The sequence below is a fragment of the Equus caballus genome, chromosome 16 (genome assembly GCF_041296265.1).
Source record: "Equus caballus isolate H_3958 breed thoroughbred chromosome 16, TB-T2T, whole genome shotgun sequence".
Lineage (NCBI taxonomy): Eukaryota > Metazoa > Chordata > Mammalia > Perissodactyla > Equidae > Equus > Equus caballus.
This window is the reverse complement of record NC_091699.1, coordinates 55775158-55799576: the sequence shown is the minus strand read 5'-3', so window position 1 is coordinate 55799576 and position 24419 is coordinate 55775158. Positions and strand designations below refer to the sequence as shown.

General features: G+C 38.3%; 1 protein-coding gene across 4 annotated transcripts in view; it reads right to left on the bottom strand.

Moving 5' to 3' along the window:
• Positions 1 to 24419, bottom strand: part of ULK4 (unc-51 like kinase 4) — a 513120-nt gene that overhangs the window by 140315 nt on the left and 348386 nt on the right. For all 4 annotated transcript variants that reach the window (XM_001917025.6, XM_023620688.2, XM_070237944.1 and 1 more), the window contains exon 34: positions 22382 to 22480. In XM_001917025.6, coding sequence (XP_001917060.4) covers positions 22382 to 22480 — 99 coding nt within the window. The remainder of the gene's footprint in view (positions 1 to 22381; positions 22481 to 24419) is intronic.

The following is a 24419-nucleotide window of genomic DNA, read 5'->3' as shown; positions in this document are numbered from 1 at the left end:
TAAATTCCTAGAAACATACAACCTACCAAGACTGAATCATGAAGAAATAGAAAATCTGAACAGACTGATTACTACTAATCAGTAATCAAAAACCTCCCAACAAACAAAAGTCCAGGTCCAGACAGCTTCATAGGTGAATTCTACCAAACACTCAAAGAAGAATTAATATCAATCCTTCTCAAACTCTTCAAAACAACAGAAGAGGAGGGAACACTTCCAAATTCATTTTATATTACCCTGACACCAAAACCAGACAAGGACAGCACTAGAAAAGAAAACTATAGGCCAATATCCCTGAGGAACACAGATGCAAAAATATTCAGCAAAATACTAACAAATCAAATTGAACAATACATTAAAAGGATCATATACCAAGTGAGATTTGTTCCAACAGTGCAAGGATGGTTCAACACTCACAAAGCAATGTGGTACACCACACTAACAAAATGAAAAACAAAAACCATATGATCATCTCAGATGCAGAGCAAGCATTTGACAAAATTCAACATCCATTTATGATAAAAACTCCCAACAAAGTGGGTATAGAGGAAACATACCTCAACATAATAAAAGCCATATATGACAAGCTCACAGCTAAAACCATACTTAATGGTGAAAAGCAGAAAGCTTTTCCTCTAAAATCAAGAACAAGACAAGAATCCCAACTCTCATCACTTTTAGTCAACACAGTATTAGAAGTCCTAGCTAGAGCAATTAGGCAAGAAAAAGAAATAAAATGAATCCAAATGGGAAAGGAAGGAGTAAAACTTTATTTGCATATGATATGATATTATATATAGAAAACCCTAAAGACACCACCAAAAACCTGTCAGTACTAATAAACAAATTCAGTAAAGTTGCAGGGTACAAAATCAACATACAAAAATCTGTTGCATTTCTATACACTATTAGTGAACTGTCAGAATGAGAAATCAAGAAAACAATCCCATTTACAACTGCACCAAAAAAAGTAAAATACCTAGGAATAAATTTAACCAAGGAGGTAAAAGTCCTGTACACTGAAAACTGTAAGACATTGATGAAAGAAATTGAAGAAGACACAAATAAATGGAAAAATATTCCATGCTGAAATGTTCACACTACCCAAAACAATCTACAGATTCAATAGAATCCCTAACAAAATTCAAGAATTTGTCACAGAAATAGGATAAACAATACCAAAATTTGTAGGGAACCACAGAAAACCCCAAATAAACCAAAGCAATCTTGAGAAAGAAGAACAAAGCTGGAAGCATCACTCTCCCTAATTTCAAACTACATTTCAAAGCTATAGTAATCAAAACAGTATGGTTTTGGCATAAAAACAGACACATAGACCAATGGAACAGAATAGAGAGGCCAGAAATAAACCCACATATATATGGTCAATTAATTTAAAACAACAGAGCCAAAAATATACAATGGAGAAAGGATTGCCTTTTAATAAATAGGTACTGGGAAAACTGGAAACCCACATGCTAAAGAATGAAACTGGACCACTATCTTACACCATACAAAAACTAACTTAAAACAGATTAAAGAGGGGCCAGCCCAGTGGCGCAGCAGTTAAGTGCACACGTTCCGCTTCAGCAGCCCAGGGTTCGCCAGTTCAAATCCTGGGTGTGGACATGGCACCGCTTGGCAAGCCATGCTGTGGTATGCCTCCCACATATAAAGTAGAGGCAAATAGGCACGGACATTAGCTCAGGGCCAGTCTTCCTCAGCAAAAAGAGGAGGACTGGCAGATGTTAGCTCAGGGCTAGTCGTCCTCAAAAAAAAAAAAAAACTAATAATAGATTAAAGAATTGCCCATCAGAACTGAAACCATAAAACACCTAGAAAACATAGGTGGTAAGCTCCTTGACATGTCTTGGCAATGATTTCTTGGATATGACACCAAAAGCAAAGGCAACAAAAATAAACAAGTGAGACAACATCAAACTAAAAAACTTCTGCAAAGCAAAGGACACCATTAATAAAATAAAAAGACAACCTACCAAATGGGAGAAAATATTTTCAAATCATGTCTCTTATAAGGGGCTAACATACAAAATATATAAAGAACTCTTAAAACTCAATAGCAAAAAAACAATCTGATTAAAAAATGAGCAGAGAATATGAATAGACATTTTCCCAAGGAAGATATAAAGATGCCCAACCGGTACATGAAAAGATGCTCAACATCACGAACCATCAGGGAAATGCAAATCAAAATCACATGAGACATCATCTCCTACTTGTTAGAATGCTTATTATCAAAAAGACAAGAAACAACAATTGTTTGCAAGGATGTGGAAAAAAGGGGACCCTTGTGTCCTGTTAGTGGGAATGTAAATTGGTACCACTACTATGGAAAACAGTATGGGGGTTCCTCAAAAACTAAAAATAGAACTACCATATGATCAAGCAATTCCATTTCTGGGTATTTACCTGAAAAAACAAAACAATACCTTGAAACAATATATGCACCCCCATGTTTACTGCAGCATTATTTACAACAGCCAAGACATGGAAACAATCTAAGTGTCCACCAATGGATGAACAGATAAAGAAAACGTGGTGTTTATATACAATGGAATATCACTCAGAAGGAAAAAGAATGAAAACTTCCCACTTGTGACAACATGCGTGGGTCTCAAGAGCATTATGCTAAGTGAAATAAGTCAGACAGAGAAAGACAAATATCATATGATCTCACTTACATGTGGAATCTAACAAACAAAACAAAACAAAAGCAAGCTCATAGATACAGACAACAGACTGGTGGTTACCAGAGGTGAGGAAAGGGTGAGGGGGCGAAATGGGTGAATGGGATCAAAGGGAACAAATTTCTGTTTATAAAGTAAATAAATCATGCAGATGGAATGTACAGCATAGAGACGAGAGTTAATAATATTGTATTACACATTTGAAAGCTGCTAAGAGAATAGATCTTAAAAGTTCTTATCATAAGAAAAAAGTTTTCGTAACTATCTATGGTGCTAATGACTTATTTTGGTGATTATTTTATAATACATACAAATATTGAACACTACATTGTACACTGGAAGCTAACATAATGTTATATCTCAATTATACCTCAATAGAAAAAGAATTTATTATGATTAGCAATCATCACAAGTACTATAGATCCAAAAAATTTCATCCGTTTTTTTCTAAAAGAAATTAATACTCTTATCATTTAATGAATATAGCACAGGTGCCAAGACATGGAACTTGCTGAGTCTCAAAGCAGAAGAGCAATATTTTTAAATTTAACATAAAGTTTTATGCTCTGCTAAGTTATATCTAGCTGCTTACTTTGGAGGACCAAAAAATAGTTTATTACAGCACTACAGAGTCAATTAATTGCCACAGGAAATCCAACCAAAATGTTCTTAGTATCCACTCAATGGAATGGTATGTTGACCTTTACCAGGGGAATTAAAAAGTGAATTCTGTTGATAGCAGCTACTGTGAGAAATGTAAAAGTTGCAAAGCTTGCGAACATTTATGAAGTTTTCCTACTGTGCTGGACACTGGCAGGGAGGGCGGGAGGGATGTGTGATTGTGAATCATCCAAGAAGCATGGAGTTACCTATCATATTTCACTCCGGAATTTCAAATCCGAAAATTAGAAAAAAATTCACTGTTCACTAAAAATGATAAGGTGTATTAGGAAAAATGCTCAAGATTCTGAAGATAAAGTTACAATCCTGATAGTTCTCTCCATCTGATGGAGAGAACATCTCCAGATGGGGTATCTCTAGATGCGGAAGAGCTGGCAGTGGGCTGCTGCCTTGCTTTGCTTCCATGCCTTACACGATACATGCTCTGGACAAAGCAAGAAGACCCCTTGGTCCCCACTGATGCAGGGTGAGAGATGCCTCTGAAGTCAGCTTCTGTTGACTCCTGAGTGGAGAAAGGTTTCTGAGCAGAGGCTGAATGTCACTTGTCCTGAGCCCTCTCAAGAGCATCCATGCCCCACCTCATCACACTAAGCTTTCTGTTTTATCACCCACACCTCAAATCAAAATAGAAACAATCTGAATGTCATCACTAACTTACCAGAAATGCATACACATTAGTGTGTTAACTCTCCCAAGGAGACAATCCAAGCCTAACACTTTTATTTTCTTTCAGATTTTAAAAATTTTAAGCAGCATCAACCAGATGGAATGATCTTTTGAAAGGATGTGAGGAAGAGATTCTGTTTATTTTTAAGCTCTTCTGATCCTTTTAGAGAACCTGAGATATAGGTTCTGGAGGAATGGAAGGCCAGTGAGAGGGGTTACAGAAGATTATGTGCAAATATGACTCAGGGCTTGAGAGCGGGGAATAGGGGTGGACAGTGCCTCAACTCAAGGACAGTCAAGAGTCAGAGTCCTGGTTCATTTGTTTACTTTTTTCAAAATGAAAATAACTTTATGGTGTAATCTAAAATTCATGTTTACTGTAAAAAAAAAAAAAATGAGGGAAAGGAAGACAGCAAAGAAAGGCACTGTTTTTTTTTTTTTTTTGAGGAAAATTAGCCCTGAGCTAACATCTCCTGCCAATCCTCCTCTTTTTTGCTGAGGAAGACTGGCCCTGAGCTAACATCCCTGCCCTTCTTCCTCTACTTTATATGTGGGACACCTGCTACAGCATGGCTTGACAAGCAATGCGTAGGTCTGCACCTCGGATCCGAACTGCTGAACCCTGGGCCACCAAAGCAGAACGTGTGAACTTATTCGCTGCACCACTGGGCTGACCCCCAAGAAAGGCTTTTTTTTTTTTTTAAATAAAAATTGTCAAGAAACATCCTGTTAAGCCCCTGGTATGGATCACTCCACCCTCACTTCTTTTCGTGCACTTTATATACACACACATAGAGCATGACATAAATCAGCTCATATTATAATTTTGTTTCATAATTATATTTTGGCATTTAGTATATCTTATTCCTGCACCCCACAGTTACTTATTGAGAACTTGTGATGATCAAACATTTTGAAAAGTGGCAGAGAGAAGGCTGGGAACTAAACAGACACGGGACTTAGAGTCAAGAGAGTGTGTGACTTCAAAATTTGCACCACCACCTCCATAGTAATTAAAGTAACAGAAGAATTTAAAGATTTAGATCAATATCTCTGTGTACCAGAATGGAACAAACACACAGAAGCTTGCAGTTAGAAGTAGCAACCAGGAAATGGAATCTTCAATGTAGTTGGGGACACCACCCCATGTAAGGCAAGGACAAAAGACAAGGATAGAGTGTGAAGTGGAGGTTGGGGTTCCCTGGCCACAAAAGGAAGCAGCAGCTGTTCCAGCTTTGGGGATCCAGCTAATAACTGACGCTCCTCTACTGTTGAAAACAGCAGCAACAGAACCTGGGCCAAATCCCCTGCAGGCACAGCGTCTGAATCTGTAATAAAGCTACTATCACCATGAGACAGAAATTTTGGCCTCCCATCTGTTTCTGGATTGGGGGGCCCAGGGGAGAGTCAAGGTGACTGTAGTACCACTGGATAGGGAGGGGTTGGTGCAGAGAAAAACAACAGCATCATACAGCACGATAACTTCCACTCTTGATGATCCTGAGTTGGAAGGAAGCCTAAAATGGAGAAAGAGAACTACCAAACAAGGACTACCAGGTGAATTCACTCAGGAAGAAATAGAAATAATAGCACAGCTTCAAAATGACTTCTTATTTTTAACAGTTTTCTTGAAGAAGCATAACTGACATGCAGTAACTGCACATACTTAAAATGTATTGCAATCAAGAAATGAACATATCCATGACCTTCAAAAGTATCTCTTTATCAATATCTCACTATTTTGATTTTAGAAGCTTCACAGTAAGTCTTAAAGTTAGGTAGTGTTAACCCTCCAATTTTGTTCTTTTTCAAAGTTGTTTTGGCTATACTGAAGTCCTTTATATTTCATGTTCACCATAAAACTAGTTGATCAATTTCTACAAAAAAGCCTGCTGGGATTTTGATTGAGATTGCATGGAGTTTATAGATCAATTTGGGAAGAACTAGCATCTTAACAATATTGAGTCTGCCACTCATGAACAAGGTATATCTCTCCACTTACTTAAAAGTTCTTTAATTTCTCTAAGCAATGTTTTGTGGTTTTGACAACTTTTGTCAGATTTATTACTAAGGATATCATATTTTTATGCTATTATATCAATTTGGCATTAATTTGAAATAAAATTTGAAATAATATGGCATTAATTTTATTTCAATTTCCAATTGTCCGTTGCCAGATATAAAATAGATTTTTGTATATTGATCTTGTTTCCTGCAAGATTGCTAAACTCTTACTATTTCTAGTAGCTATTTTGTAGATTTCAATGAATTTTTGACAAAGACCATCATGTCATCTGGGAATAAAGACAGTTTTACTTCTGACTTTCCAATCTGGATGATTTTTATTTCTTTTTCTTGCCTGACTGCTCTGGCCAGAACTGCCAACACAATGGTAAATGGAAGTGGTAGGAGCAGATATTTCTGTCTGTGTTCCTAATCATAGAGAGAAAGTATTAAGTCTTTCACCATTAAGTACAATACTAACTTTCAGTTTTTCATAGATGCCCCTTTATCAGGAATAGATGTTGGATTTTTATCAAGTATATTTTCTGCATCTATTGAAATGATCATATGTTTTTTTCTTTTTTAGTTTGCACATGCAATGTATTACATCGATTGTTTTAAATCAATTTTTGCATTAGTAGGATGAATCTCACTTGATTATGATGTATTATCCTTGTAGTATATTTACTGGATTCAACTTGCTAAAATATTGCTTATAATTTTTTTTTTTTAGCAAGATTAGTCCTGAGCTAACATCTGCCAGCAATCCTCCTTTTTGCTGAGGAAGACTGGCCCTGAGCTAACATCTGTTCCCATCTTCGTCTACTTTATATGTGGGATGCCTGCTTCAGCATGGCCTGACAAGTGGTGCTAGGTCCGCACCCAGGATCCAAACCCCGGATTGACCCCGGGCCGCCAAAGCAGAATGTGCAAACTTAACCACTGTGTGACCAGGCTGGCCCCATTGCATCTATGTTCATGAGATTGGTTCATTGAATAGTAGTTTTCTTTTCTTGTAATGTCTTTGTATGGTTTTTGGTAGCAGGGTAATCCTGGCCTCTCAGAATGACTTGGGAAATAGTATCTCATCTTCAATTTTCCAGGACAGGTTATGTAAAATTTGGTAAATCTTATTAAATGTTTGGCTAAATTTACCACTGAAGCCATCTGGCTCTGGAAGCTTCCTTATGAAACATTTTAAACTAAAATTTCAATTTCTTTAATAGATATGGGACTATTCAGGTTATCCAATTTTTCTTGAGTGAGCTTTGATAATTTGTGTCTTTAAAAGAATTTGTTCATTTCATCTGTTGTTTAAACGATGAGCATAAGCAGTTCATATTATTCCCATATTATCCTTTTAATATCTATAGACTTTGTGGTGATGTCTCTCCACATTTTCCTCTCATTCCTGTTACTGGCAATTTGCGTCCTCTTCCATTTTTTCCTGATCACTCTGATAGTGGGTTTAACAACTCTGTTGATCTTCTCAAAGAACTGGGTTTTGGTTTCACTTATTTTCTCTACTGTTTTCGTTGGTCCCTACTTTGATCTTTATTATTTCCTTTCTTCTGCTTACTTTGGGTTTAATTTGCTTTTCTTTTTCTAGTCTCTTAAGGTAGAAACTGAGCTCCTTGATTTGAGACCTTTCTTCTTTTCTAACATAGGAGTTATGGCTATAAGTTTCCCTTCCCCTAAGCACTGTTTTACCAGCATCCAACAAATTCTGACATGCAGTGCTTTTACATACAGTGCCAGTCCTGGTGGTGTTATGGTTAAGAGTTGGTGCTCTCACCGCTCACCACTCATATGTCAGTTGTCATACTGTGGTGGTTGTGTGTTACTGTGATGCTGAAAGCTATGCCACTGGTATTTCAAATATAGCAGGGTGACCCATGGTGGACAGGTTTCAGTGGAGCTTCCAGACTAAGACAGACTAGGAAGAAGAACCGGGCCACCCACCTCTGAAAAAATTGGCCATGAAAACCCTATGAGTAGCAGCAGAGCATTGTCTAATAGAGCACCAGAAGGTGAGAGGATGGTGCAAAAATACCAAGCAGGGGGTGCCGGCCAGGTGGTGCAGCGGTTAAGTTCACACATTCTGCTTTGTTGGCCTGGGGTTCATCGGTTCGGATTCTGGGTGTGGACACAGCACTGCTTGGCAAGCCATCCAGTGGTAGATGTCCCACACATAAAGTGGAGGAAGATGGGCATGGATGTTAGCTCAGAGCCAGTCTTCCTCAGCAAAAAGAGGAGGATTGGCAGCAGATGTTAGCTAAGGGCTAATCTTCCTCAAAAAAAAAAAAAGAAAAAGACCAAGTAGGGTTCTGCTCTGCTGTACACAGGGTGGCTAGGAGTTGGAATCAACTCCATGACATTAACAATGCAAAATGCTTTCATTTTCATTTAGCTTAAAATATTTTCTAATTTAATTTTTTATTTTTAATTTGATCCATGATTATTTAGAAATGTGTCACTCAGTTCCAAATATTTAGGGATTTTCAAAATATCTTTTATTGATTTCTAATTTCATTCCATTATGGTAGGAGAATACACTTTATATAACTTGAATCATTTTTAAATTTACTGAGTCTTGTTTCATGGTTCAGAATATGATCTATCTTGATAAAATGTTCAGTGTGCACCTGAAAGAATGTGTTTTCTTCTTTAGTTCGGTGCTCCATTAATGTCAATCAGGTCAAATTGGATGATAGCATTGCTCAAGTCTACCATTTCCTTGGTGATTTTCTTTAAACTTGTCCTATCAATTATCAAGAGAGGAGTATTGAAATCTCTGACTAAAATTGTGTGTTTATCTTTTCATCCCTGCACTTGTAACATTTTTTTGTTTCATGTAGTTTGCTTAGAACTATTACGTCTACTTGATTAATTGATCACTTTATCATCATAAAATGAACTTTTTTATCCAAGGTAATATTCTTTGCTCTGAAATCTACTTTGTCTAATATTAAAATAGTCACTCCAGCTTTGACTAGTGTTAGCATAGCATATCTTCTTCTGTTCTTTTATTTTTAACCTATTTGTGTCTTTATATTTAAAACAAGTTTCTTGTAGGCAGTATATAGCTCAGGTCTTGCTTTTTTACCCAATATGACAATTTCTGCCTTTCGATTGGGTGTTTAGATCATTTACATTTTACGTGATTGCTGATAGTTTTAAGTCTATCTTCTTGCTATTTATTTTCTATTTGTTCTGGAAGTTTTTGTTCTCTTTTCCCTCTCTTTCTGTCTTCTTTTCAATGAGTTATTTTTTATGATTCCATTCATATCCTTTGCTGACTTATTAGTAATGACTATTTGTTTTGTTTTGTTCAAAGGCTGCTTTAGGGGTAACAGTATCATCATTACTTAACACAGTCTACCCTCAAGTGATATTACAGCACTTCACATTAGTGTAAGAATCTTATAATAGTATATTCCATTTCTTCTCTCCCAGCTTTATGCTATGGTTGTCATACATTTTACATACATACATACATACTTTTACAGACCTCACAGTATACGCAGATATTATTTTAGTTTAAATGGTCAATTACCCTTTAAAGAGATATGAGACACTGTGAATTTCACCTTGGTAAGTGCTTGATATTTTTGTATTCCTAAAATTAGTTGTGAGGTTTTTTTCTGGGAGGCAGTTGAGCTACTTGGAAACAGTTTAGTCCTTTCTGATCTTGTTTTTATGGTTTGTTAGGTGGGTCTGGAGCAGTGCTCAGTCTAGGACTAATTATTCCCCACTACTGAGGCAAGACCTTTCTGAGTATCCTTTACAGTGCTTCATGAATTAAGAATTTTTTCCAGGTTATCTGGTGGGAAAAAGAACTATTATTGGCCTTGTGCGAGTAACTGGCACTATTCTCTAATCCTTATGGGTTGTTTTGTCCCTGGCCTTGGGGTAATTCCTCACACACATGTACTCTGCTGAGTACCTGAGGGAGACCCTCTGTAGATCTCTGGGATTCTCCTCCTGTGCAACTTCCTGTCGTGTGCACTCTAGTCACCCTGTTCTATCCCTCCTTTCGGCTCCGTCTCAATTCTGAGAGTCTAAAATCTGATACCAGCAAATTCTTGCTTAAAACCCTTCCAAAATGCATTATTTTATCTATAGAATAAGATTAAATACAGATATATAGGAGGACCCAGTTGAGAAGAAATGATATCTTAGTTTCCTGTAGATTCCTCAACAAAACCCAAGAGCTTGCTTGCTGTGAAAGAGAAAGCTTGAGGAGTTGAGAGACAGGGAAGTGGCCAATCTACAAAAGATGTTTACAATTGGGAAATAATAAGCAGAAGGTACAGGAGCAGGTTTCAGAGGTGACCGACAGTGGGTGGTGCCTAGCTACTGTGGACATTGAGCTCCAAGTGCCACAGCCTTGGGGAACCAGATAACTTTCAAGGGGGGGAATCAATCCAAAGAGGAGGACTGAAATTTTTATACTAAAAGGGGTGTGTGGTGACTGGGAACCAAATTTCTTTCTTTTTTAAAGTCATTAATTTTTAACTTTTCATTCTGAAATAATTTCAGACTTTAAAAAGGTGCAAGAAGTAGTAAAAGTAAGTTCATCCCACTTCCCTAAATAGTAAGATCTTATAGAACCACAGAATAGTTGCTAAGAATAAGAAATTAACAATGAGATGTTATTATTAATTAATCTATAGACCTTGCTCAAATTTTGCCAGTTTTTCCACTAATGTCCTCTTCTGCTCCAGGGGTCAATCCAGGATTCGCATAGGATTTAATTGTCATGCCACCTTAATGTCCTCCAATTTGAGATAGTCCATCTAGTCTCTCTGAGATTTCAATGACCTAGACATTTTGGAAGAGTACTGGCCCATCAGAATGCACGATGCCTTGGTTTATCTGATGTCTCCTCATAATTAAATGTAAGTTATGCATATTTGCCAGGAATACCATGGAAGTGATGTTGTACTCTTCTCAGTGCATTATACCAATAGGTAAAGGATGGCAACATATCTTATCACTGGTGATATTAACTTTGAACACTTGATTAGGGCGGTATATATCAGTTTTCTGTGATGCAAAAAAACCACAATTTTTTCTTTTGTAATTACTTAGCATCTTGTGGAGAGATAATTTGATGTTTTGTTTCTTGCTTCTCACTATACTTTTACCCACTAATTTTAGCATCAGCTGATAGTGCCAGATTTCATTTCACTTAGGAAAATAAAGTGACATTAGTTACATTGTATTTATACTTAATAAAAAGCATAACTTTCTTTTTCAGAATCAATCTGTGACAGTTTCTCAAAGTACATTTCATGTCACTACCCAGGCACACCCTAAGTTCTAATCCCACCATTAACTGCAGAGCCCCAAACTTCCCATCATCTTTTATGTCTATGAATGTGTCCTCTACTTGGGATGCACAGCTCTCTAGTCCTTCTCGACCCTATCTTCACATCATATCTATTAGCACATGGTCCTCTATCCTTCAAAGAAAATTCAAAAGCCCTAGAGGATTCTAGGAAGACGGCAGAGTAGGAAGAACCAGGAACCTGCCTCCTCACCTAGACCTGGAACTCCAGAGTCTATTGAAGGCTAGCATCTTCCAAGGGAAGGCTTGGACAGTAAACTGGGGTCAATTTTGGTCAATTTCAGCTCTTAGCACAGTTATAGTTACCCATTCCCAACCTCGAACTGCATGGCAGGCAGCTATGTACACATTCCTGGAGCAGTCTGCACAAAGCTTGCAGGGGCTAGGGTACACAAAAAATGACTCTGTCCTCTAAATGTCATGAGTCTGCTCTCTTTTCACTGATTGCTGCTTCTAATCATAGAGGTGCAGACAAAGAGGCTGGCATCCACTGTTGTTGCTCTTTCCTCTTCCTCCAGATGAAGTAACTTCCAGATTAAAGCAACAGTGTCCTTCACCCTCTACCTTATTTTTCTCTTCTTCCTCTTTTAAGAGCCAGACATTAAAGAAGAGGACATTCAACAGCAACTGCATATATAAGAAAAATTAGAAAGTAGCCAGTCAAGCCCAGGGAAAGGCACACGCTCTGAAAAGATCTGAGAATGTTATGTTTATGTTACAGGCTGGTCCTTGGCATGGAGGTGGCTTACAACAATAATCAAAAGATAAAAATAAACAAAAAAAAACAAGAAAAAACATTAAACCCTGGGGTAGGGGGAGAATCTGCTTTCTAGAGTTACTACATTATTAGATTCAAATATCCAGTTTTCAACAAAAAATTTTTAAAAATCAAGGCAAAGAAACAGTTACTTATGGCCCATTCAAAGGAGAAAAGTAAGGGGCTGGCCCCGTGGCCGAGTGGTTAAGTTCGCACGCTCTGCTGCAGGCAGCCCAGTGTTTCGTTGGTTCAAATCCTGGGCGCGGACATGGCACTGCTCATCAGACCATGCTGAGGCAGCATCCCACATGCCACAACTAGAAGGACCCACAACGAAATATACTACTATGTACCGGGGGGCTTTGGGGAGAAAAAGGAGAAAAATAAAATCTTTAAAAAAAAAAAAAAGGAGAAAAGTAAATCAACCGACACTGTACATGAAAAAAACCTGATGGTAGATCTACCAGACAAAGACTTTAAAGAAATTATCTTAAAGATGCTCCAAAGGAGCTAGAGGAAGTTGTGGAGAAAATGAAAAGAACAATGTATGAACAAAATGGAAACATCAACGAAAAGAAAAACCTTAAAAGAAATTATGGAGATGAAAAGCACAATGAATGAACCGGAAAATTCACTAGAGAGATTCAAAGGCAGACTGAGCATGTAGAAGAAAGAATTAGTGAACATGAATATAGGATAATGGAAATTATTGAGTCTGAGGAACAGGAAGAAATAAATTGAAGAAAAGTGAAGAGAGCCTAAGGGACCTGTGAGACACCATCAAGTGGACCAACATACACAATGTGGAGTTCCAGAAGGAGAAGAGAGAGCAAGAGGCAGACAGAATACCTGAAGTAATATTGTCTGAAAACTTCCCAAATTTGATTTAAAAAAATGAATATAAATACTCAAGATGCCCAAGGAATTCCAAGTAAGATGAACTCAAAGAGACCTACACTGAGACACATTATACTCTCAATTTCAAAGGCCAAGGACAAAGAGAGAAGCAACTTGTGAAAATAAGATTATCGACAGATTTCTCATCAGAAAATTTAGAGGCCAAAAGGCAGCAGGAAGATGCATTCAAAGAATTAAAAGAAAAAACTGTCAACAAAGAATCTTATATGCAGCAACACGTCCTACAAAAGTGAGGGAGAAATTAAGATATTCTCAGATAAACAAAAGTTGAGGAAGTTCATTACTACCAAATCTTCCCTGTAAGAAATGGTCAAGGGAAGTCCTTCAAGGTAAAATGAAAGAACACTAAGTCACTTGAAGCTGTATGAAGAAATAAAGATCTCAATAAAGGTAAATACATTGGCAACCATAAAAGCTAGAATTATTGTAATAATTGTTTCTAACTCTAATGCATTTAAAGGGCACAGACATACTAGTTTATATTTTAGGGAACACAATGTACAAAGACATACTTTTGTGACATCAACAACCAAGAGAGGTGGGGATGGAGCTGTAAAGGACCAGAGTTTTTGTATGTTCATGAAGTTAAGAGGGTATAAATTCACATTAGAGTGTTATAACTTTAGGATATTCAATGTGGATCCCATAGTAGCCATAAAGAAAATAGCTAGAGAATATACACAAAAGTAAATGAGAAAGGAATTTAAACATTTCATGACCAAAGGAAAAAAAAATCAACTAAACAGGAAAGAAGACACTAATGCAGAAAATGAGGGACAAAAAACATATAAGAAATATGGAAAACAAGTAGCAAAATAACAGAAGTCCCTCCTTATCAGAAATTACTAGGTGGAGACTTCAATACTCCACTCTCACTAATGGATAGAATAACCAAACAAAAGATAAGTAAGGAAATTGAAAATTTAAAAGACTTAATAAACCAACCAGATTTAACAGACATAAACAGAACATTCTACCCAATAATAGCATACACATTCTTCTCAAGCGCACATGGGACATTTTCCAGGAGAGACTATATGTTAGGCCATAAATTAGGTCTCAACAGATCTGAAAAGACAGATATCATCAAAGTATCTTCTCCAACCACAACAAGATGAAGTTAGAAGGAAAACTAGAAAATTCACAAATTTATGGAAATAAAACAATACACTCTTAAACAACCAATGGATCAAAGAAGAAATCACAAGGGAAACTAGAAAACACTGAGAGATGAAGGAAAATGAAAACACAATATACCAAGACTTATGGGACACAGTGAAAGCAGTGTTAAGGGGGAAATTTGTAACTATAAATGCTTAAGTTAAAAAACAAGAAAGAGATCTGGTGTCAAGATGGTGGCATAAGTGGATTCTGAACTCACCTCCTCCTGCAGACACAACAAAATTACAACTACTCTTAGAACAATTACACCTGAGGGAGAACTGAAAACTGGATAAAAAGAACTCCCACAGTAAGGGATGGTGCTCACTGAGGTGGAGGAGGCAGAAATTCCTTTCTGGAGAGAAAAAGCCACCTTCTAGCCACGGCACTTCACAGCCAGCCAGGAGGAATCTTAAGGTACAAAGCCCACCCTGGAGCAGTAGGGGATCTGAGCAGGGGACCCTTACCACAATAACCAGCTTTTGGACTCAGCACAACCAAGACAAGGGTCATAATATCTGGTTTTGCTGGTTATTAACAACAATGGGGAATACCTCCGGTTAATACCCCATGGTAACTGAAGTTTGAACCATGGTGTGAGAGGACTGGTATTATTTAGCTGGGATGTATGCATATCAGAACCATGTAAAGCAAGGATTGCCTCTATGAGAGTGTGTATCAAGATATATATTAATTATAAAAGGATGCTAATTTAAAATATATATACACACATTTTAAATATATAAATTTTCAATTATATATACGTTAATACACATTCTGATATTTCATTTATGTACAAATACTTTCCCACATTATTAAGTATGCTTGGGAAATATGATATTTAATAGCATCACAGAATTCTACCCTAAGAATGCAATTTAATTAATCTCTGAGTGACTTATAGGTTATTAACAAAGTGTGTTTGATACTAAAGATGATGCTGTAAGAATATGTATTTAAACAAGTCATTCTCTACTTCTCTAATTATTTCCCATGCATAAATTTCTAGACGTGGAATGACTACATTAAGAAGATAAATAATTTTAAGGCTTTCGATACATACCAATTTATATTTTTATTTACCAGTTTTTATCCCCAAAATCAGCTTCCAACTTTGAAGATTGCATTGCACTTCTTTAACTTAATTTTTCCTTATTACTAGTGAGCTTAAATGTGTTTGGTGAAATTAACACTGGGCATCTGTCTTTGTGTTGCTGTAAATGAAATGCCTACTCAAGTCCTCTGCACATTTTTCTCTTGGGATATCTATCTATTTCTGAAGGATTTATACGACCTCTTTATATGCATCACTTCCTTACAGACATTGTGCCTCAAAATGAATAAGTTCTGGAACTCCACAAATGATGGGTTATTATTGCCTTCCCATCAATTTCTTACATGATAAATGAGATGTCTAAATATGAAATCATAATAAAATTCTGATGTGTTTTGACCTGGTTCGAATGATTAACCTTTAGAGCTGGTTCTAAAAGTCCAATTACTAAGACTCGCTTTCCTCATTGAAGCACATAAAAACTCGACCATTAATTATAGAAAAATATTGTTATCCTCCATTTTTAAATCCAGGCAAGTATACCAGAAACAGAGAATAAAGCACACCCTAAAAAAACTTTATTAGCTAGACTTTGCTTTTGGCATGACCCATTTTTCACAGTTGCATATCCAATGCTTTCTTCTATCCCTCTAACTCCCACTTCCTCTTTTTCTTCTATCAGTCTGTCCCACTGCCCTAGACTTGTTTTGTGAAACAAGTGACATGAATTCATATTAAAGCCTTACTATTTGAAAGAAGGCTTGAAAAGAGGACCATAAGAATGTGGGAGTTTGGGTCATCAATGGATGAGGATGAATTTTTGGAGAAGTTGCTTTCTGATACCACTCATATCCCACCACATAAGTGAATGTTTACCCTTTCCAACTTAGAGCAGGCAGCTGTGGTCAACAATAAAATGCTATTACAAAAGCAAGTTGCTATATTACAACCACTTTAAGACAAAAGTATAAGAAGTAATGGGAGAAAATAGACCTGCAGTTCTGGGACCTTTCTTTCCTACAGCTATCCAAATCCAAACATCGAACGTCAGAGTCCTGGGGACTTTGCTGTTAAAAAAGGTAACAACGCTGTAGCTTCTATTCTGACCGCTCAGAGGTTTTCGTACTCACTCCTGCTGTTGGAGTCCTAGGGCTGGGTTTTTAGATATTGCAGTTACTACAAGTATAGCAATTTTCCAGAAACACAGAAGTCTCTGAGCAATGCTGGCTGCCCTTTTGTAGCCTTTCTTATCAATCAAAGGTAGAGGATGGGCTGTTTCAGGAATATAGGGGGCCCAGGGAAGGGCACGGCAAACCTTGCTAAGAAGAGGTCAACTTCTAGAGAGAAATCCAGATGATACGATTTTAAAGCTAGTGAGCTGGTGAGCCACCACCACTACCACCGCTAGGACGAGCTGGCTTGACCAGGGCCGGACACCAGGGGTGCAGAAAAACTGGACAAATTTGTACTTGAACCTACGTCTTACAAGACTTAATCTATTCTCAGTTACATTGAGGAAAGGTGGAAAATATACTACATTTGTTAGCACTTTGCCTCCTTTCCTGCACAAATATTAATTGAACCCCTTTTTTAATTGAATCCCTTCTCTGTACTAAGCCCAAAAGTGAAGCAAATAAACATGGCTCCTGCCTTCCTGGGGCTTACAGTCTAGTGGGAGAGACAGAGACATAAACAAGTTATTTCGGTACCATTTAATAACAAGTGTTAGGACTGAGGAAGCTGAGGATGCTGTTGGACCTGGGGACAGAGGCAATCTAACCTAGTTTGGATGGGCTAAGTGGGCTTTCTGAAAGAAGCGACATCTAAGCCAAGACCTGAAAGCTGAGGAAGAGTCAAACACATGAAAGGAGGAAGAGCATGTTCTAGGCAGAGGTCAGGGAAATCATGGCATGTTTAAAAGAGCGAAAAAGTTGGGGTGCAGAACAGAGTAGGACAAGGAGAATCGAGAGATGAGCCTGGGACCATAACAAAGTGTCAGATCATATATGGTTTTGTAAAACTGTTAAGAAGCTGGAGTTGATCCAAGAGTAGGGAGGAATCATTAGAGGATTTTAAGTCAAGGTGTGACAAGGTGACTTTCGCATTTTAGAAAGAGCACTCTGCATCCACTGCAGAGAAGACAGCGGAGGGGGCAAGCCCAGGCAGAAATCCTGAGTAGAAGGTTACAGCGGCCGTACAAGCACAAGATGACATTGAAGGCCTTCATGATGGAGTCTGTGGGAATGAAGAGAAAATGACAGTCGTGATGAATTTGGGTGGCTTAATGGTATGCGGTAGGATAGTGAAGGAAAAGAAGAGGCAAGGATTATGCCCGTATTCTCGACTTAGGCAACTGAATGGAAGTTAGTTTCATTCCCTGACAAACAGAACACAAGAGGAGGAACTCAAGAGGAGGTGATTATGAGTTTGTTTTAACCCCGCTGAATCTCAGGTGTTTAAGGTGCATCCAGTGAAAATGTCCAGTAGACAGACAGGCGGTGGCTAATCGGAAAGAGGGGTACCCCTATTAAATGAGGTGCTGACTCCTTAGAGCAGCCACTGAATATAAAACTAATAAGATGCCCCATATCTTGGGTATGACTTGCAAATTGACTACTTACTACCTCTGGGCTCCATCACCATAAACCATATTCACCATAAACCACTACCTATATTTCATGCCACTGACTGTAAGCCAACCGGCAAGGGAAAGAACAGACAAGTCCAAGTCCACTACTACTTAAAGAGAAAAATCTGCTCAGTTATTTCTTCAGATGAAAAAAAATTAGAAAATGAAAAACAAATTGGTTTTTTCGGTACTTTGTGGTCCCTAATTTATTTTTAAAATTTTCACAGTGATCTCAGAAACACAAATGGATTAAGCATCATGTAGACATAGACAAAATGTTGTTACTGGCAGAGTCCTTAAGTGTTCATGTGATGGCTCAGTCCCCTAGTCATGGAGCACAGAAAGAGTTCACATTCTGATGTTAGGCGAGGACTGTGATCTTTTCAATGGCCACGAAAGGCGTGGCTAGGATGAGACATATAAACCAGCCTAAATACTGGAATATTTGACATACAATAAAGAAAAATGTTTTTAAAAATCTCTCATAAATTTGAAAATACTTACTTTAATTGAGGGAGAAGGAGGCGGTAGCATAATTTCTTATAGCTATTAATTATCTAGTTACAAAACTCATCCAGGATGTATGGCCTGGCTTTCCATTTTCTCTTCTTAAGAAATAAAATATTTAGGTCAAACAATTACCTTGCTTTCTTTTCTCTTCAGGATACATGGTCAACTTATTACATCTTTTATTAGCCATATCTTACACTGTGGTTACCAACTGAGGGTTCAAAGATCCCCTTGAAATTGTGAATTGTGTGCAGAACTTTGCACATAAGTGAATCTAGACATTTTTCTGGGACAAGAATCTAGAATCATCAGATTCTCTAAGAAATTCACACTCAAAACAGACTAAGAATCACGTCTCAAACCCGCATTTCACTACGATTCTCCTACAGTGGACGGTATAAATACAGGTCATAAATTATGGGTTGACAGTTTTCATATTCTTCTAAGGATAAGTATGTTTACTTTCATGGGACCGTATTTGGAAAAGAATCTCAAAAGCTAACAAGTTCGTTCTCCTGCCTTTAGGCAAAATACCTCCAAAATGATCCAAGGCAGAAGAAAACCAAAAGTCTGATTATTTTTCCCTGTGGGAAAGCAATTCCACCACCTCATTCTGTAACCTATTACATTTTTTAACAACCACTGTAAAACTTATCTTTGATCTGTATGTGCTCTAGTTTAGGCCCTCAATAGCCTTATTACTATTTTTCTTTACTTTATACACGGCTATAAATGTGTGTTAACTTTTCCAGAGAAGACATATTGCAATGTTCTTGTCACAGACCATTTTTAAACCTAAAGACTCCAGTGATAAATGTGCATGTACACAACGCAGCTCACACACATTAGGCAGACGTCTGGTCAATATACTAAAACTGAAGTGCAATCAAGTTACTAGCAACAGGAGTTCAGAGCGCGAAAATACTAGGAAAAATCTCTCAGAAAATACGCTGCAACAAGAAGGGGCTCTCCTGCTGTTTCGGGTGGCTGCACTGTCAGTCAGAGTGTGGATATAATTGCATTTGATGGAGATCTGACTTAACCACACGCTCAGAAGGTGTGGGCCCTCAGCAACCCTCACCCTAGCCTGGCCTGTGGTCACGGTCCCATTGCCCTCCCCAATGAAGACTGCGCAGCCCGGGCTTCCCACGTGAACTGGCAATCCAGCTCCTGCTACCTGACTGTCTCATGCATAGGTTTGTCTTCTGTGGTTTCTGCTTTCTGACTGGACCCCGACTGATACAATCATGTCTTATTCTTTGATTGTACAGATTGATAGTATTTGCTAACAGTGCATCTTTGATTGTTTCCATTTTTCCTTCTAGTTTAATTGTATTATGGTTAAAGAATGTGTTCTATACCATTCCTACTAAATGGAATTTATTAATATTCTTTTAATATAATGCATAGTCAACTTTTTTAAGTGTTCCTGGAAAACTGAAAAAAAGGTGCAGTCTCTATTTTCAGGATACAGAGATGGATATATTTCTACTAGATCAATCTTATTAAAGTTTTTATATCCTCTATACCAGGAGTCAACAAACTCCTTTTGTAAGAGTCAGATAGTAAATAATATAGGCCTGTGGGCTACAACGTCTCTGCTGTAACTCCTCAACTCTACCATTCAGGTGCAAAAGCAGCCATAGACCATATGTAAACTAAGTGTCTGTGTGGCTATGTTAAATATAACTTTATTTTCAAAAATAGGCAGTAGGCTCGGGGCTGGCCCCGTGGCCGAGTGGTTAAGTTCGCGCGCTCCGCTGCAGGCGGCCCAGTGTTTCGTTAGTTCGAATCCTGGGCGCGGACATGGCACTGCTCATCAGACCACGCTGAGGCAGCGTCCCACATGCCACAACTAGAAGAACCCACAACGAAGAATACACAACTATGTACCGGGGGGCTTTGGGGAGAAAAAGGAAAAAATAAAATCTTTAAAAAAAAAAAAAAATAGGCAGTAGGCTGGATTTAGCTCACAGGCCCTAGTTTGTCAACTCTTGCTTTATATCATTCTTTTCATCCATGAGACCTGCCAATCAATGAGAATGCAATGTTAAATCTCTCAATACTAACGTGTTTTTTGGATTTCTCCCTGTATGTTTTTGGTCCTTCTTAGTTTATATAGTTCTATGCTCTGATATTTGTCACAAAAAGGTTCCCAGTTATTTTATCTTCCTGTGGATTTTATTCCTTACCATTGTAGAATCCTTCTCCTTCTCCTGTTGAAGATTTTTTTATGCATTAAATCTTACATTTAATATAGGAAAACATTTAGAAAGAAAATATAAAATAAACCAATAATATTAAGACCAAAGATAAGTTTAACAACAAATCCAATTGGAATAAATCCACCTATTAAAATAAAACATATCTGAGAATATGGCAAACACCAAAACCACATCTATAAGATATATATGTAAAATAGAGTGCCCTACAAGTTTTACCTATAGTGAATTCTTCATCTGTCTTTTTTTTTTTTAATGTGAGCCACTGCCACAGCCTGGTCACTGACAGATGAGTGGTGTGGTTCCACACCCAAGCAACCAAACGCGGGCTGCTGAAGCAGAGTGCCCTGAACTTTAACCACTAGGCCATTAGGGCTGACCCTCATCTGTCTTCCTTAAGATATTTTTCCTTTTTAATCTCATTTGCTATAAATATAATTATTATCCTACATATCATATAGTGCATCAGTTTATATATATATATATATATATATATAATATATTTAACAGGTCCATTTTAAGTCTTTTACATAAAAGAGCATGCAGTTTGTGTTGGTCTTTCCTCTTTGTTCACTGCAGCCTCATCTGTTTCCTACCCGTAGCCTGTGAGAGAGCTGGCTGCCAGGTTTCAGCCCTCATGCTCCGAGCTGGAGAAGTTAGTCAGTGTTGCTATTTTCCCTGTAACGTCATGCAAAGTTCTACACTAAAGATCCTTCCACTCTGTCAGGGGCATGTCCAGTTCCCTGGGGTTTTGGGTTGTCTCCTCACTTCATTGCGAGCCCATCACCACTTTTTTGTGACTGCTCTATTCCATATATGCTATTATTTAGTATAACACAGTACTGATTGATTTTTTTCCCCTTTTCCTTTCCCACTTAGTTAAACAAAACCTTTATTTGCCGAACACAATTAAGTTTATAGAATTATTCATCCCTCCCTCTGAGCCACAGGGCAGAAAAAGACAAACCCTAGCAGCCTTTAGAGCTGTTTGTCTGCCCCTGTGAATGGGTGGAAACCAAAAGTGACACACCCCCTCGAGTTACTTGCACCCCTAGTCCTAGGATCCACAAATCTAGAGAGGTTTTCTGGAGGCTTTATGGAATTTCACCAACCGACCCTCTGACTGACTGCTTTGTCCAAGAGTGGGAGTCATGTGTCTCTACATTGGGTCGTCTTTAAGTTTAGTGAAAACTATTTCTGTTGGTCCAAACTCCAAGTTTCTGCTGGGCTTTTTTCATATATTCAGTGGTCTTGTGTAATCTTACCAGTTTGTATTTAATTTCGCTTATTTCATTCTATTTCTGTGGAGATTGAGGGGAGTATGCGTTAGGTCTGTGTCTGTGACTCTGCATTTCCAGGGAGTCCTGCATGCCAACCATAACTCTAAAATATCTTTTCAAAAGAGAATTGATTCCCATAATGGATTTTGTCTCTCTTCTTGAAATTCATTTCTTGAATTTTTTTACCTTACATTCATTAAGAAGGATTTGAGATTCTGCTTCACTTAAATATCTATTTAAATGAATGATAAGCCACCTGGTCTTAAATTAAAGTAAAAATGCAGTATTTCCAGGCCAAATAATCTTCTGAAATTTCTTTTGGTTCTAATTTTAAAAGCAATTAAAATAGCACAGAAACTTAAAACATCATGAAATTCAAATAAAATTACTTCAATGTCAGCAATGTTCTGATAGACACACAAAGAGGTGAGCTCTTACCAGTGGAATGAGCAGGCTGATGAGGTCTGTCAGAGGTTTGCTGAGCAGCAGCAGGTCTTCTGCAGCCTGAGTGTCCCCTCCTGACCCAGACTTCTGTGCCTGGAACATGGCAAGAGAAAGAAAGAAGCGTCTTGGAAATCAGTCAGCTTTGGCCACAGGAGATAGGTCCACTCAGTCTAGCAGGTAAAGGAGGCAGAGGAAGCATTTCACCTCGGTTCCCTGAGGAGAAGTTATGCTCGTTCTAACATGACAAAGAGCGCATACGCTGCCACTGCCCCCAGCTCCAGAGGCAGACTGGGTGGTCCACAGATAGAGCAATAACAAGGGCTGTGGTTGGAGGGATGATGGTGATTTTCGCATACCACAGTTGGTATAAGCACTTTCTTTCCAACCATCCTGAGACTAGGTGCTCTTACCCCTATTTTTCAGGTGAGAAAACTGAAGTTCAGAGAAGTAGTTTGTCTACAGTACCACAGATAATGGGTGACAAAGCTGGAAGATAAATCCAGGCTCTATGACCCCAAATCACACATGCTCATCTCTCCTGAGCATTTTTTGCACACTATATGAAGCATACCAAGTGCATTCTGCTATGCTTTCCTTCTCTGTATGCACACACATGCTCAAATAACATCTAGAATATTAGTCCAACATAGCACTGCTTGAAGAGGCTTCAGACATGGGTCTAATTGCTTAGGAAGCATGGGCTTAAACCGCAATGGAAATAAGAAATGAGAAGTGACTGGCTTTAATTTTAAGTGTGTCTTCTCTGGGGAGTTTTACAGAACCGTCTAGTTCCAGAGAAGATTTTTATCATAGAGATGAATAGTTTTATATTGAAAACAGGCACTGATTGTTTACTGTGTTTGCTATACTATATACACATTTCATTCTCATATTTCCTCTCTGTTTTTAATTTCACTCAGAAGAAACAAAACTACTTGTAGGTAATGACCTTTGCCAGAGCCTTTAGAGCAGGCTTCAGCCTGCCCTGCCTCGGGTCATGACGCTGGACTCCAGGGCCCTTCTCATGAATGCCAAGTTTCCTTCCGTACTTCAGGCCTGTGGAGAGAATCTGAATTGCCTGCTTTGGTTCAGAAAGACTAGGTTGAAAATCAGACACCTGCCTTTTAACAACTTGCACCTCTCTAGAGCCAAGGAGAACAGTGGTAATCATTAGCATCAACCTTCCCTTTCTCCTCTCCCCACCTTCCTCCCCAACCCCCACCGCTGAGCTTCCTGACTGACTTTATCAGAAAGATAGAATTTCCTCCCAGAAAACAAATGGGTAGCACTATCCTAGAGGTCTGAACCTTTCTGAATCTTGGCTATTGATTCCCACCTTCGCAAGCATGATGTGAGATAGAATATTGGCCTTTTCAGATTAGCACATTATCCTTTAGAGTAGACTGATTCTCTCTTGGGAAAGAGAAGGCAGCCTTGCAAACCAGCACCTAGGCAGTGAGGGGCATGCTCCCACTGCTTCCTTTCCAAACATGTGTAAACAAGCAGATGGGGCCACAAGAACAAGCACAGGCTGTGGGCCTATCCCTACAAGGATATCCAGTGGTCCTCTAGATCCTCCAAAATCCACATTGTCATTGGCTGTTGTCACCAAGAAACACCTAGTTTCTTGCCCATCAGTATTCAAGTACCACCTTCTTGAAAAGATGACAAGAATTCCAGAAAAGGGAATGCTGCAGCTTTGCACAACAGGGAGATTCACACTAGGAATGCATTAGAAATTCAACTCTCACAAAAATATGGGCCCACAATGGAAGCTCTGTGCACCGAAGGGACGGATGCAGGAGGAAATAGAGAAGCTGAGAGGCAAGCGAAGATGGTGGACTGAGCTAGGGGGTAGCAGTAGGGTTTGAGAGAAGTGGTTAGATTTGTTAGCTATTTAAGGTAAAAATCTACATTATTTGGTGACAGAGCAGATGTGGAATATGAAAAAGGGAAATTTTAAGGATGACTCCCAAGTTTGCACAACAAGATGAGACAGGCAGGGCTTACTGGCAGGAAAATGGTTTTGGGA